This window comes from Perna viridis, chromosome 11 (genome assembly GCF_037379345.1).
Source record: "Perna viridis isolate PV_CMFRI_1.1 ecotype Kerala chromosome 11, ASM3737934v1, whole genome shotgun sequence".
Classification (NCBI taxonomy): Eukaryota; Metazoa; Mollusca; class Bivalvia; order Mytilida; family Mytilidae; genus Perna; species Perna viridis.
The window spans coordinates 2372467-2389021 of record NC_142455.1 but is presented as its reverse complement, the minus strand read 5'-3'; the positions used below and the strand labels follow the sequence as shown (position 1 = coordinate 2389021).

The following is a 16555-nucleotide window of genomic DNA, read 5'->3' as shown; positions in this document are numbered from 1 at the left end:
AGCTTGCCACCGGAAGTGGCTTTTGACACGCCGGCAAACAACATGGCTGCTCGAAAACGAAACCAGCATAACCAAAACAACAGTAATGTCACACAATCAAAGAAGAGAGTTGGGAGGAAGTTTGATACAAAAGAAAAAACTTCGGAAAATGCAGAGACTGTGTTGAATTTTACACCTACGACGAAAATTGTCACTGTGATCTTGGGTAAAATTTTCTTTTTGTTAGTCCAGATAATCACGACGTTCGCTAATGCATTTTTAAAATCTGACGAAGAGAGGTGACCAAGAAACAAATACGTGTAGCCTACCATAACGGCATTATTATTTGGAATTAGCTGATAGATGCATTGCACTCCCTTGAGTCCCTTCTATTGCATTTCTGTTGTCTTTGCACATGTAAATACTAGTCTTTGACTTTGTAGAGTCTAGAGATCACAGGCACTTGACTCTGAGGCTGAGCTGGCTCAGTTGGTACTTCCACTAGACAAGTGCAACATTTGTGTATATAAGTGGTTCTAATTTGAAGTGCTTAAAGCTATTTTGACCACAGCTGTCATAAAATGTGTTAAACATATCACTTCACCAATATCATAATTGTATTGGAGTCTTTTTCCTGACATCATAGAAATATTATACCAAACCACAACAAAATATTGCATTTCATGCAACACATAGGATGTGTCTTTTAAAAAATATGAAGGTGATAGTTCTAGTAGAATAAAAATAAATCAAGGAAATTCCATTTTTTCATTGTTTTGCCAAGGGCTGGCCAGTCCGTAGTAAAATAATGTTAAAATGGAGTTCCGATGGTTTATTTTTTAACTTATAACTGAGTTTACTGTTGGACTTTAACCATTAGTGCAGAAGTTCCAACTGAGACTGCTCAGAATATTAGCGTATAAGACATAATATTTTTAAATAAATCTTCAGCTTTACCAGGACATAATTTTGTTTGGACGTGCAAATATTCTGGAACCTAAACATCTAGTGCAGAGCAAGCAGACACAATTTATGAAATAATAACCAGATTTTAATGAAAACTTATATATTTTATGATTATTGATGTTGGTATTTAGCTGGACCACAGCATAAACTATCATAAACTAAAATTTATTAAAATTTGAATTAATGAAAATTTTGTTATGGAAACCAATGCCTGCTTGCCCTGCATATTACATTTAGGCATAGGATTGGGAATATCTGAATTTCAGTCATTAAATCTGAATTTTTGAAAGCTGTAGATTCATTTAAAATATGTTGTCTACACATTTTTAGGGGGAAATATATAGAAGTTTAAAAATTATTTTCAAAACTTTGCACATGCCTTAATGTTGAATGACGCATCAAGATATATATAGCAAAGTTTCAGAGATATGCTTATTGCATATTTTAAATGATGAATGAAAACAATTCCAAAAGGAATATCCTAGATCCACATATATTGACTTTATCAAATGAGATGGCAAAAACTTCGGAATGTTTTCTTGAAATGTTTTTTTTGTAAAAAAGTCTCTTTATTGGCTAGGCTTTTTACCGTTTTCTTTTTTTTTTACAATGACATCTTTTGTTTTATTTTTTAGCTATTATTATCACAGTATTACACAGGTAAGACAATTGAGAGTCACAGGATCATGTAACACAAACATTATATATCTCTTGGTTAAATATACAAAGATAAGGGCATTCATTAACTGATGTTTCTGAAACTTGGTTATGATTGTTAAATGAAATCATTTTGGTATGATGTAGTCATTATAAGGTATTTTTATACCAGGATTATGTGGAACCCTATGGAAAATTGTCTGTCTGCCTGTCCTTCCCCCTACAGTTTCCAGATTATGACGAGACCAGATTAATGATTTAAAAAAAAAAAAAAAACTTTGCACAGTTCAGCTGTTGTTTAGTACTATATAATACAAGTTAAATTCAATGTACAGCAAAATCCAAAATGTAGTTTTTGAGTTACGCCATTTTGAACCTTTTGTCATCTCCGTTTTTTCACCATTAATGGCAGAGTATCACTTTATGTACCATTAATATAATAATGTACTATTTTAAGCCCCTATGGTAGTCATAACTATTGTTATACTAAATAATCTGCTAAAGGCTAATTGACATATTGATGGCATTTTCTTCTTGTAGAAATCATGTGTATGGAATGTTTGAAAGAGAAAGACACTTTTCACACCTTTCCAACTTAGAGAGAGAGCTGGCTTTCAGAACTGAAATGGTATGTTGTCTAGTAAAATGATTAGAGGATTCCCAAGACCAATATAACTCATGAACTTTAGTGTGCCCCTAATCTGCCAAACCCAACTTGAAATGATTTCCATTTAATCATGTACATGTACTCCAGTAGTGTTGGCACACATTTAATCATGTACATGTACATGTACTCTGGTAGTGTTGGCACACATTTAAGCATGTACATGTAATTTGGTAGTGTTGGCACACATTTATTTCACTTAAACTATATATATACGTATATACACTTTTGCCCTAGTTGTCTGAGTTTTTCAGTTGGTACTTCTGCCCTAAAGGTTAAACTCCTACAGTAAACTTGGTTATCAATTAAAAAATAAACCATGGAAACTCCATTTTATCATTATAGAGTGTAAGTGAAATAAATATATTGTAGGTTTTTGACAAAAAATGCCCTTCTGTCAGGGAAGGAAGCCTTAAATATACATGTACTATAACCTTTTTGTGTATATACAGAATACTTCTCAGGGATTTTGAATTTTGATTACATGACATAGCAATGAATAATTCTCAGTGATATAAAAACTTGAATACATTACATTACAATGGATATTTCTCAGGGATATAAAAAAACTGATTTAAAGAACTTGTAATTACATGAAATACCAATTGATAAATTTCTAGGGATATAAAAGCATTTGATTTCACGACTGGATATTTTTCAGGGATATTAATGCACTTGATTACATGACTATATTTTTCAGGGATTTCAAAGCACTTGATTACATGAGTGGATATTTTTCAGGGATATTAATGCACTTGATTACATAACTGGATATTTTTCAGGGATATTAATGCACTTGATTACATGACTGGATATTTTTCAGGGATATTAATGCACTTGATTACATGATATTTTTCAGGGATTGTATTACTCTTACTACAAGACAATGATAACAGCACCAACAGTATTAGATGGACTGAACTCAGTAATGTATGACAATGTCACAGAATATCCACTCACCATTAATGTACTAAAAAGGTTTAATCTTTACCCTGAGGTTAGTGGATTCTAACTCTTATTCACTGTTTTTTTAATTTTGAGCAGCTCAAATTGAACTATTTCTAAATTGTGAAAATGGATTTTTTTTAAGCTAGTTATTGATTTACTCAACCCATTACTTCACCCGTAAATAGTAACTAAAAGAAAATAAATGTTTAAATGGTTTCATCTGATAATTGATGTTAAGTAGCTGTCTTTGTAAGAATCATGCAAAATCTGAAAAATGTGATACACCCAAAAAAAGGCTACATATTTTTATTTTTGTAGTCAAGTTGTTTTATGGGTCTATACCATGAAATATGTAATTATTCATTCAAATCTGCCTGCTCTTTGGAGATAATCAACATTGAAAATCCAATAGATTCTATTGTATTTGAGTGTCATTTACAGAGTTATCTCCCTTTATTTTGAAATTTACAGTGCATTCTATATAATTTGTGTCTCTTATGAACACGGGTTATATGGAAAACTGAATGTTAATTTCTGTTTACTATGGCAATTCAAACAAAATATCAAAAATAAAAATATGTAGGCTTTTTACCCATGAATCACATTTTGCATGATTCTTAGCTGGAGTGCTACTTAACAAGTAAACAAAAATATTTACCAAGCTTTCTCAGGTCTTCAAGCTATGAAGTTCAGATTGTTTGAACCAAATACTGTAACCCATAGCTTTCTCAGATCTTCAAGCCATGAAGTTCAGATTGTTTGAACCAAACACTGTTAATCCATAGCTTTCTCAGATCTTTAAGCCATGAAGTTCAGATTGTTTGAACCAAATACTGTTAATCCATAGCTTTCTCAGATCTTCAAGCCATGAAGTTCAGATTGTTTGAACCAAATACTGTAACCCATAGCTTTCTCAGATCTTCATGCCATGAAGTTCAGATTGTTTGAACCAAACACTGTTAATCCATAGCTTTCTCAGATCTTCAAGCCATGAAGTTCAGATTGTTTGAACCAAATACTGTAACCCATAGCTTTCTCAGATCTTCAAGCCATGAAGTTCAGATTGTTTGAACCAAATACTGTTAACCCATAGCTTTCTCAGATCTTCAAGCCATGAAGTTCAGATTGTTTGAACCAAACACTTTTAACCCATAGCTTTCTCAGATCTTCATGCCATGAAGTTCAGATTGTTTGAACCAAATACTCTTTACCCATAGCTTTCTCAGGTCTTCAAGCCATGAAGTTAGATTGTTTGAACTAAACACTGTTAACCCATAGCTTTCTCAGATCTTCCAGTTATGAAGTTCAGATTGTTTGAACCAAATACGGTTAACCCATAGCTTTCTCAGGTCTTCAAGCCATGAAGTTCAGATTGTTTGAACTAAACACTGTTAACCCATAGTTTTCTCAGATCTTCATGCTATGAAGTTCAGATTGTTTGAACCAAATACTGTTAACCTATAGCTTTCTCAGATCTTCAAGCCATGAAGTTCAGATTGTTTGAACCCATTAAATTTTTTTGTAATTGCTAATTTTTGTGGATTCTGTCAAGTGAACATATTCACTGGTATCAATTTTCGCAGATTCTGTCAAGGGAACATATTGCTGGTATCAACTTTCGCGGGTTCTGTCAAGTGAACATATTTGCTGGTATCAATTTTCACGGATTCTGTCAAGTGAACATATTCACTGGTATCAAAATTTTGCAGTTTCAAAAATGAAAAGCATAGTTTATTTAATGCTAAAAAATATTTTTCGTGGGTATCAATTTTCACGGATTCTGTCAAGTGAACATATTCACTGGTATCAATTTTCGCAGATTCTGTCAAGGGAACATATTCGCTGGTATCAACTTTCGCGGATTCTGTCAAGTGAACATATTTGCTGGTATCAATTTTCACTGATTCTGTCAAGTGAACATATTCGCTGGTATCAAAATTTTGCAGTTTCAAAAATGAAAAGCATAGTTTATTTAATACTAAAAATATTTTTCGTGGGTATCAATTTTCACGGATTCTGTCAAGTGAACATATTCGCTGGTATCAAAATTTGCAGTTTCAAAAATGAAAAGCATAGTTTAATGCTAAAAAATCTTTTTCATGTGTACTATTTTTCATGATTTTCTGTCCACCATGAAAATGGCAGAAACTAGTATGTTTACAGTTTCTAGCATTATCTATGGGTCTATACCATGAAATATGTAATTATTCATTCAAATCTGCCTGCTCTTTGGAGATAATCAACATTGAAAATCCAATAGATTCTATTGTATTTGAGTGTCATTTACAGAGTTATCTCCCTTTATTTTGAAATTTACAGTGCATTCTATATAATTTGTGTCTCTTATGAACACGGGTTATATGGAAAACTGAATGTTAATTTCTGTTTACTATGGCAATTCAAACAAAATATCAAAAATAAAAATATGTAGGCTTTTTACCCATGAATCACATTTTGCATGATTCTTAGCTGGAGTGCTACTTAACAAGTAAACAAAAATATTAACCAAGCTTTCTCAGGTCTTCAAGCTATGAAGTTCAGATTGTTTGAACCAAATACTGTTAACCCATAGCTTTCTCAGATCTTCAAGCCATGAAGTTCAGATTGTTTGAACCAAACACTTTTAACCCATAGCTTTCTCAGATCTTCAAGCCATGAAGTTCAGATTGTTTGAACCAAATACTCTTTACCAATAGCTTTCTCAGGTCTTCAAGCCATGAAGTTAGATTGTTTGAACTAAACACTGTTAACCCATAGCTTTCTCAGATCTTCCAGCTATGAAGTTCAGATTGTTTGAACCAAATACTGTTAACCCATAGCTTTCTCAGGTCTTCAAGCCATGAAGTTCAGATTGTTTGAACTAAACACTGTTAACCCATAGCTTTCTCAGATCTTTATGCTATGAAGTTCAGATTGTTTGAACCAAATACTGTTTACCTATAGCTTTCTCAGATCTTCAAGCCATGAAGATTGTTTGAACCCATTAAATTTTTTGTAATTGCTAATTTTTGTGGATTCTGTCAAGTGAACATATTCACTGGTATCAATTTTCGCAGATTCTGTCAAGGAAACATATTCGCTGGTATCAACTTTCACGGATTGTGTCAAGTGAACATATTTGCTGGTATCAATTTTCATGGATTCTGTCAAGTGAACATATTTGCTGGTATCAAAATTTTGCAGTTTCAAAAATGAAAAGCATAGTTTATTTAATGCTAAAAAATATTTTTCGTGGGTATCAATTTTCACGGATTCTGTCAAGTGAACATATTCACTGGTATCAATTTTCGCAGATTTTGTCAAGGGAACATATTCGCTGGTATCAACTTTCGCGGATTCTGTCAAGTGAACATATTTGCTGGTATCAATTTTCACTGATTCTGTCAAGTGAACATATTCGCTGGTATCAAAATTTTGCAGTTTCAAAAATGAAAAGCATAGTTTATTTAATGCTAAAAATATTTTTCGTGGGTATCAATTTTCACGGATTCTGTCAAGTGAACATATTCGCTGGTATCAAAATTTGCAGTTTCAAAAATGAAAAGCATAGTTTAATGCTAAAAAATCTTTTTCGTGTGTACTATTTTTCATGATTTTCTGTCCACCATGAAAATAGAAGAAACTAGTATGTTTACAGTTTCTAGCATTATCTATGGGTCTATACCATGAAATATGTAATTATTCATTCATCTTTGAAGATAATCAACATTGAAAATCCAATAGATTCTATTGTATTTGAGTGTCATTTACAAAGTTATCTCCCTTTATTTTGAAATTTACAGTGCATTCTATATAATTCGTGTCTCTTATGAATACGGGTTATATGGAAAACTGAATGTTAATTTCTGTTTACTATGGCAATTCAAACAAAATATCAAAAATAAAAATATGTAGGCTTTTTACCCATGAATCACATTTTGCATGATTCTTAGCTGGAGTGCTACTTAACAAGTAAACAAAAATATTTACCAAGCTTTCTCAGGTCTTCAAGCTATGAAGTTCAGATTGTTTGAACCAAATACTGTTAACCCATAGCTTTCTCAGATCTTCAAGCCGTGAAGTTCAGATTGTTTGAACCAAATACTGTTAACCCATAGCTTTCTCAGATCTTCAAGCCATGAAGTTCAGATTGTTTGAACCAAACACTGTTAACCCATAGCTTTCTCAGATCTTCAAGCCATGAAGTTCAGATTGTTTGAACCCATTAAATTTTTTGTAATTGCTAATTTTTGTGGATTCTGTCAAGTGAACATATTCACTGGTATCAATTTTCGCAGATTCTGTCAAGGAAACATATTCGCTGGTATCAACTTTCGCGGATTCTGTCAAGTGAACATATTTGCTGGTATCAATTTTCACGGATTCTGTCAAGTGAACATATTAACATATTCGCTGGTATCAAAATTTTGCAGTTTCAAAAATGAAAAGTATAGTTTATTTAATGCTAAAAAATATTTTCGTGGGTATCAATTTTCACGGATTCTGTCAAGTGAACATATTCACTGGTATCAATTTTCGCAGATTCTGTCAAGGAAACATATTCGCTGGTATCAACTTTCGCAGATTCTGTCAAGTGAACATATTTGCTGGTATCAATTTTCACTGATTCTGTCAAGTGAACATATTCGCTGGTATCAAAATTTTGCAGTCTCAAAAATGAAAAGCATAGTTTATTTAATGCTAAAAATATTTTTCGTGGGTATCTATTTTCACGGATTCTGTCAAGTGAACATATTCGCTGGTATCAAAATTTGCAGTTTCAAAAATGAAAAGCATAGTTTAATGCTAAAAAATCTTTTTCGTGTGTACTATTTTTCATGATTTTCTGTCCACCATGAAAATAGCAGAAACTAGTATGTTTACAGTTTCTAGCATTATCTATGAGTACATTGTATAAATTTTTTTCTCTTTTAACAGGTTGTTCTTGGCATTGCCTTCCGATCCTATATATCTTTCTGTAATGCTATGAACATCAAGAATAAGATGTGTTGGACAATCAATAGAGGAGAAGGACTCAGTCCTGTCCAAAGCTGTGAGGGTAGGTTAGCTATCTTACTATGTGAGTGTAGGTTATATGTCTTATCACGTCTGTGAGGGTAGATTAGATGTCTTATCATGACTGAGGGTATGTTATAGGTCTAGTCACAGCTGTAAGGGTAGGTTAAATGTCTAGTCACAGCTGTGAGGGTAGGTTAGACATCTTGTCACACCTGTGAGGGTAGGTTAGACATCACTGAGGTACAGTAACCGTGTCTAAGCCAACCCTCTGTAGGACTTAAGTTTATGTTTGGTTTAATGCAGGGATTGACTTTAATAGATATTTCAACTAGCTAATTTTAGCAAGTACCAAAATATTCCATTCGCTAAATTTTATTTCTTCCATTCTTCCTTTACTACACTTTTAAAATTTGAAGAATCCCACAAGCAAATTTTAGCAAGTGGAAATAATTTCTAATTGAAAAATTGAATTTTATCTGGCATTTAGCAAGTATTTCCCCATAAATTCAATGATTGTTTAGACAGGCGATCTGTTTGAATAGGTATAATGTGCAAAAAAATGCGCATAAAACGTTGCAATGTACATGACACTTTAGGGAAGATAACTCATTGACTTAATTATAACACATAGATAACCTTTTTTTCAGACTTATCCAGTTATTTACTTTTCATATATTATTCATGTATGTGTAAGATAATCTCAACTGAACATCTATGAGAAAAAAAACTCAAACTGGGTACACCAAAAAAAAACCAGAATGCAAAAAGAGGGTTATCAGTTTTCTGATCCTCAAATGATGAAATTGATTGTAAAGGGGGTAAAAGGAAGGGAAGTACAACATCAAAATATGAATGAGTAATCAAGGGAACCAAGACTCAAGTGTAAAGTAAAAGAATATATTTCAATGATAACCACTGAACAGGGAAAGCAGACACACACAGTAAAGAACATGAAATAGCCAAATTAACATGTACAAAGAAACAAAAGTAAATGAGAATCATTTACTCCAGTAAAAATTGGAAGCAGGGATAAGGTGCACCAGTAGGGTAAGCTTGCTGGTTTTCTATGGATAAAGTGCACCAGTAGGGTAAGCTTGTTGGTTTTCTATGGAAAAGGTACACCAGTAGGGTAAGCTTACTGGTTTTCTATGGATAAAGTGCACCAGTAGGGTAAGCTTGCTGGTTTTCTATGGATAAGGTGCACCAGTAGGGTAAGCTTGTTGGTTTTCTATGGAAAAGGTACACCAGTAGGGTAAGCTTACTGGTTTTCTATGGAAAAGGTACAACAGTAGGGTAAGCTTACTGGTTTTCTATGGATAAGGTGCACCAGTAGGGTAAGCTTGCTGGTTTTCTATGGATAAGGTGCACCAGTAGGGTAAGCTTGCTGGTTTTCTATGGATAAGGTGCACCAGTAGGGTAAGCTTGCTGGTTTTCTATGGAAAAGGTGCACCAGTAGGCTAAGCTTGCTGGTTTTCTATGGATAAGGTGCACCAGTAGGCTAAGCTTGCTGGTTTTCTATGGATAAGGTGCACCAGTAGGGTAAGCTTGCTGGTTTTCTATGGATAAGGTGCACCAGTAGGGTAAGCTTGCTGGTTTCTATGGATAAGGTGCACCAGTAGGGTAAGCTTGCTGGTTTTCTATGGATAAGGTGCACCAGTAGGGTAAGCTTGCTGGTTTTCTATGGATAAGGTGCACCAGTAGGGTAAGCTTACTGGTTTTCTAGTAACACCTGCTGATTTGATCATTCAATGTCACATTAGGTAGAAAAAAGAGTAATGAAAAACTTTTGACACTTTCAAGAAATCTGTTCTCATGCCTTGCCTGGAAAGAAGGAAGTAGATTGACTCATTTCTTCAATTTTTGCTTAATAATCAGGACTTGGGGAACCAACCTATTTCTATGTAGAAGTTGTATTCTGGTTGAGTGGTATCATGATGGGCACCATTTTCTTGTTTGGCACATTCCTAAGGTAAGGAAATTTATATGATTTTATGTCTCTATTTCTTCTGAACAAGAGAATATTGTGTTAATATGGGTATACATACTTTAGAATCAAAACAATATGAAAATATTACCATACAAAGGTACTACACATTAGTACGTCACTCGAAGTAAATATTTCACGTGAGACCAAGTGTGATACAATGCCTAACACCCTCTACTACAGGCAGTTTATGTTATATTATACTGAATCAAAGAGTGTGATATATTGTGACGTCAAGAGTCATATATCCAAGAGGAGGGTGATATATCGCTGCCATCGGGGTGATATATCGATCCACCAATTACTGTTAAGTGGGGGCGGGGCAAGTAAGGATGTGCAGGGAATAGATTAAAATTACTCATCACCCATTACCCAATCAGAATTAAAGATTTTTGTTTGATGTATAATATAAGGATTTTATTAACTTAAAGCCTAATAAGGTACTTTATATAGATAGCAGTGTTTTATGGAATTTTCCCATTGAAATAAATTTTTATAATTCACGCTTTGAAATACATTTGGTAATTTCACTCTCGGACTTTCTCCCGCCAAAATGTCACAACTTTGAAATCAATCTGCCGTTCACAAAGTTTGAAATTTATGTTGAAAATAGCATTGAACAATCGAGGAACTCTGTATAATAAATAGGATGATCAATTGGTTATCGTGAACAACCAAAATATGATCACTCATGCCTAGAATGCAGTAAGATTGAACTTGTGCGCGGAACAAGTTCTGTTCACAGGTTAAATCAATGTGTTCTTCGGCACTCGTGATAATATTTTGGTTATTCACTCCTTCCAATTAATTATCTTCTTATTATTTAGGAGTTTATTTATTAAAAAAAATCTTGAATATAAAGACATTTTCATTGTATGTCAGTCAGTCATGTGTCTATTTTCTTTCCATTTACAAACATGATTGTTTTTTTTTTGTTTTGGTCAGCTTGAAGCAGAATTACACTTTTCAAAACTGGATTTTACATTCCATGTCATTTTTTACTTTTCATTTCATAGTTTGCATAAAAAAATAAATCTGTGCATTTAAATAAAACCACTATTCCATGAAGATTATGAAATTTATAAAAGCAATTTCTCTGATTTCTGTCTCTATTTATTTTATGTAAATACTGATAATTTCACCTGTGAGCTTTTTTTTAACTTCAATATTGAAAATGTTGTTTAAAGGAATTAGAGAAACATTGTCTGACATGATAACTTGTGGATTATCAGATTTTTCACATCTTGAAAGTGAAATAAGAGTATTTTAAGCATTCACAATATCTTGTGCTGTAAATACCATCATATAACTATCTCAATTGGAGAAATCTAATAATCCATTCATTACATTGTGAGAAGCCATATTGAATTTGTTGTATTTGCAGTGGAAGTCCTGTCGGAGGAGTCCTGAGTGTCATGTCATATTTCTACAACCACGGTGAAGTAAGTCAGGAGTATAAAAAACATGTTTTATTTTGCAAATAGACCCTTTTATCTTAACCGCAGGGTAGTGGTTGGGCATTGTATGCTTAGTGTATGCTTCAATGAAAAAATATTCTTTTGTTCTACCTCCTGGAAGTATTTGCAACACATGGGTCAATGATTTCAAGATCCAAGAGTTTTATATACACTTAAACTACACATGCTGCACAAGAGGCAGACAATAACATACACAAAGCATTGGTGAACTGATTTGATGAATGAGATACAATACATACTAGTAATTACATTTAAAATGAGCAAATTAAATGGCAAATGTGTACTTTAATAGACATATGTTCATTGTGAATCAATCTGCTAAAATGATGAAGGGATGTAGATCATATCTGTTGGATACTTTAACAGAAATAGTTTTTAAAGTAATTTAGATACCTTTTGAAGAAAAATTGCGAGATTATTGGAAACTCCAACAAATACATGATACAATACATGATATTCTTTCCCCTTTAAATGAAATTCTGCTTGCCAGATTATTCGAAACTCTGACAAATACATGAAACAAAACATGATATTCTTTCCGCTTTAAATGAAATTCTGCTTGCCAGATTATTCAAAACTCTGACAAATACATGATACAATACATGATATTCTTTCTGGTTTAAATGAAATTCTGCTTTTTCAATCCTGATTTTACCATTACGTTTCTTTGTTACCACATGTTTACATCGGAATCGGACAATTTCCTATTTTTTTTTGCTCCATAAGATCACTTGTTTTCATTGGTTTCATTGGTTCTTAAGGCAAACCATGAAGTCAAAATTCTTTACATGATGCTTAAATAAAATCACTGAATTCAAATTTTATGAACTAGCAAAGTGAGAGAAAAATTGAAACCAAGGACTGAAAGTAACTTTCAAGTAAAATTACAGCTTTTAAGAAGAAAGCAGTGTTGAGTTTTAAAATGTAAAGTTAAAAAGATAATTTCTATCTCAGGGCATCAAACTTTTAAAATATCCAATTATAACATTACATCACATCAACAGTGACATTGCCAATAGACAAAATGACGTAAGTTTCGAAAGTCCCGGTGAAACATCACATCGTACCAGAGCAGGCTCACTGTGATATTTCCTTCTCAACTTCAAAACTCTCATTTTGTTGTATGTATGCACCATGGAAATTGTCAGACTGATGAAGTCTCAGTCACATATGAAAATTTTGCCTGTGAAACTAGAGACATTTTTTAATTTAATTAGAAAGCATGTTACTCTGAAATTGAATAGATTTTAGGAGAATGTATTTAAACAGAATTAAAATATTCTTTTTCCCATACATTGTAGGCCACCAGAGTTATGTGGACACCACCACTGAGAGAGAGTTTTGCATTCCCAGTACTTGTTGTACAGATGTTTTTAGTCACTATATGTCTCAGGTTTGTTGATCTACGTAAAGATGTACACATACTTTTTGTACAGCGAAAACTGCCTAAATGGAACCTCATTTGGCCTGTACCATTTGTACAGTGAAACCAGTCTAAACGGAACCCCTTTTGGACTGTACCATTTGTACAGGGAAACCAGTCTAAACGGAACCCCTTTTGAACTGTACCATTTATACAGTGAAACCAGTTTAAACGGAACTTTCTTCTGTAAAATATTTCAACTGTAGAGCTTATCTCAGTCTTTGTAAAAATGGCTCTGTTTCCAGCTAGCTTCACATTATTGCTATAGCATGTTACTTTCAATTCTTCAAGCCTGTTCTTGGACATCTTGTGATGTTAATTGCGACATTTTGATATTTGAATGTTGATTTGACATTTGAACAATGCAAGGCTGAATGTCCTCATAACAGACAGTTGTTTGGGACCATGTATGTCATTGAAAAGGACCATTCACAGAAGTATAACTCGGTAACACTTTGATGTCTACCTAAGAATCTTGCAAATATAAAATTTGAAAAGAAACGGTCACATACATTTTTTAAGGTCCTCCCTTTTGATTTTTGTGGATACCAAAGGAACAAGATCAGAATGAAACTTTTACAATCTGTAAAAATTGATATCCATGAATATACTCTAGGCAGTAATTAATTTGGCTAGGTTTCTGAGCAATATTTAGTCACCTTTTACGACAAGCTTAGCGCTGCTGCAGGTCTATTCTTTTCACACCCGGACCTGCGTTTTAGAATTTAGAAATAAATTTAGAAATAAAAGTAAATTTAGTGGTTTTTTGACGTGCATGAATCATCTCTTGTTTTATTTTGATAAAAGCTGCTACTTTTGATGTTATGGATCAACTTTACTTGTCTTTTGATGGACATAATATATTCTACCGTTGTCAGTCATCTGTCTATACCATACATGCATTGCTCATAAAATAAAAAGGGGGATGGGTGTGTTATGTGCTTTTACACAGGCTGACAGCTGTGAATTTTGCTTTATTGTAGGATCAGAAATCCAGATTATAAATACTGTGCCTTCATTGCCATAGCAACCATCAGTTTTATGTTACCCTGGCAGGTGAGTACAAACCTGTGTAAGAATGTGGCAGATTAGTGTAGATTATTAATTTGCAGAACTTTTTATGGTAGGATGTATTTGACACAGAAATAATGCTGAGTTAAATACGGTAGAATCCAGAATTCCATGTAAAGTGGGTCTTGATAGAATTAAGGACCAAGCGAAGAGAAGCACAAAAACTTCTGGGGGTAGAATTTTTTTTTTTAATTTTCCCCATTTTTAGGGAGGGGCATCACCAGGCAAGCCTTTCCTTGATTCCACACTTGTTAAATGATACAATAAACATTCTGAACTGTCATGAAGGTTTTCATAGTGAACAAGAAGTTGTGAAAATGAGATGTCCATTAATCACACCCTTTTTTATATTTTCACATGAATACTTCACAGAGTGGGTTGTAAAAAATCTTAATAAGTTATGGATAGCCGAGTATGAGACTTATTTTATTATTACAATTTGTTTTGCCAGTCAGTTAATATTTATCTCCCTTTTTCTAATGTACAAAATAATTTGTGTTATAACAATATTGTATTGTGATAACAAATCATAAATATTTTAATTTAGTACCTATAAAAAATATCTTTTTAATGTTACTTTGCTTGAAATTAATTCTTGATACTTATAAAAAAAACATATTTGCAGATTATTAAATTATAGTATACATAAACTATTACAGCTAGATATGTTAAATATACTTTCTAATAGCCTTTGTAAGTGTGAGTAAAATCCGCGCTAAGTGTAATTTTTGTAATTTCTTTGATCAGTGGTATCAAAGATGTTTATTTAGGGAAGGTAATATTGGATTAATCCACTGCAAGTTAGGAGATGAAGTATGTTCACCTATCCTGTTGGTCTGTCTGTCTGCTTGTTCATCTATAAATGTATTGTGCAGAACTGCTAAATGAATTTTGATAATTTGATAGAAAGTTTAAGCATTATGTGTGCATTTGCATTAATAAAGATAATGTATGTGACTATGTCTGATGCCTTTAAAGGGGGTAATATAATTTATAAAAGGATTATGCATGTGTATTTTTTTTTTTAATGAAATCTTAGTTTTTACAAATTTTTTCCCTAAATATTTCAAGCATCATTTTCCTTGGCAAATAGTTTAATACATATTTAAGTAGCACTCCAGCTAAGAATCATTTAAAATGTGATTCATGGGTAAAAAAGCCTACCTATTTTTATTTTTGATATTTTGTTGAAATTGCCATTGTAAACAGAAATTAACATTCAGTTTTTCATATAACCCATGTTCTGATGAGATAAGAATTATATAGAATGTACTGTAGATTCCAAAATTAAGGGAGATAACCCTGTAAATGGCTCTCAAAATACAATAGAATTTATTGGATTTTCAATGTTGATTATCTCCTAAGAGCAGGCAGATTTGAATGAATAAATACACATTTCATAGTGTAGACCCATATAACAACTTAATTACAAAAATAAAAATATGTAGCCTTTTTTTGGGGTGTATCACATTTTTCAGATTTTGCATGGTTCTTACAAAGACAGCTACTTAATATGGTTAAAAATGAAAAAAAATTATTATGTATATGGTTAATATAAATAAAGTTTTACGATATGAATATACCCCCAAACCTGATATTGCTTATTCCCCTGTATACAAAATTATACCTTAACTTTGCTTGATTTTTGCCAGTCTCGAAAATCCATGTGTGTAGTCTTATATTTATGGCTTGTTAGGGAGCATTTGGATTCTTAAGGTTAAAGCAGAGAGTGCCTTAAAACCGGAATGTTGTGGATTTTTTATGGATTATTTATAACTGTATGAAAAGGGAAATAACCTCTGTTTTGCCAGTCTGCATTCGTTTGTGTCCCTTTTTAAATACTGAATCAACTAAATCTTCATGATATGTATAAATTTTCAATATTGTTTAATAATCAAATTAATAAATTACTTCAAGAATGTTCTTTATATTTTATGGATTTATCTCTGGTTTTTAAAATATATTTACAGATCTTTAACTAACAGTATACTATATGATAAGCTTTGAATGCTTAATTATGTATTTACATTAAATTTTTGTAGTGTTAATTGTGGAGAAATTAAATAAATTGTGTTTTGTGGAAGTCTTTGATAATTTTTGGAAGACTTATAAATTCAGTATGATGAGATTGTTTGTTTTATTTGTTGGGGTTTAACGTCTGAGCAGCAATATTTCAGCTATATTCAGAGGATAGTATGATGAGAGAGTTAGTGTAATTGATTAGGCAGTGTAGCTCTCTGTTGACACTATACTGTGCTGTTTTTATCAGAAAAGTTATTGTTGACACAATTCTGGTGTATTCAACTGCTGAATCAATTTTCAATTTTTTTTCTGGGTTGCTAATTTTTTAGGATTCTGGATATCAATTTTTGCAGTTTAAAAAAGAA

The 16555-nt window shown here is 32.6% G+C and overlaps 1 protein-coding gene across 1 annotated transcript in view; it reads left to right on the top strand.

Moving 5' to 3' along the window:
* The first annotated feature begins 8 nt into the window (after positions 1–8).
* Positions 9–16555, top strand: part of LOC148602302 (protein C-mannosyl-transferase DPY19L1-like) — a 43394-nt gene continuing 26847 nt past the window's right edge. Inside the window, exons 1-9 of the mRNA XM_088551851.1 lie at positions 9–205; positions 1581–1605; positions 2143–2230; positions 3126–3263; positions 8132–8252; positions 10088–10181; positions 11581–11638; positions 12976–13067; positions 14081–14153. Of these exons, the coding sequence (XP_088407977.1) occupies positions 43–205; positions 1581–1605; positions 2143–2230; positions 3126–3263; positions 8132–8252; positions 10088–10181; positions 11581–11638; positions 12976–13067; positions 14081–14153 (852 nt within the window). The 5' untranslated portion in view covers positions 9–42. The remainder of the gene's footprint in view (positions 206–1580; positions 1606–2142; positions 2231–3125; positions 3264–8131; positions 8253–10087; positions 10182–11580; positions 11639–12975; positions 13068–14080; positions 14154–16555) is intronic.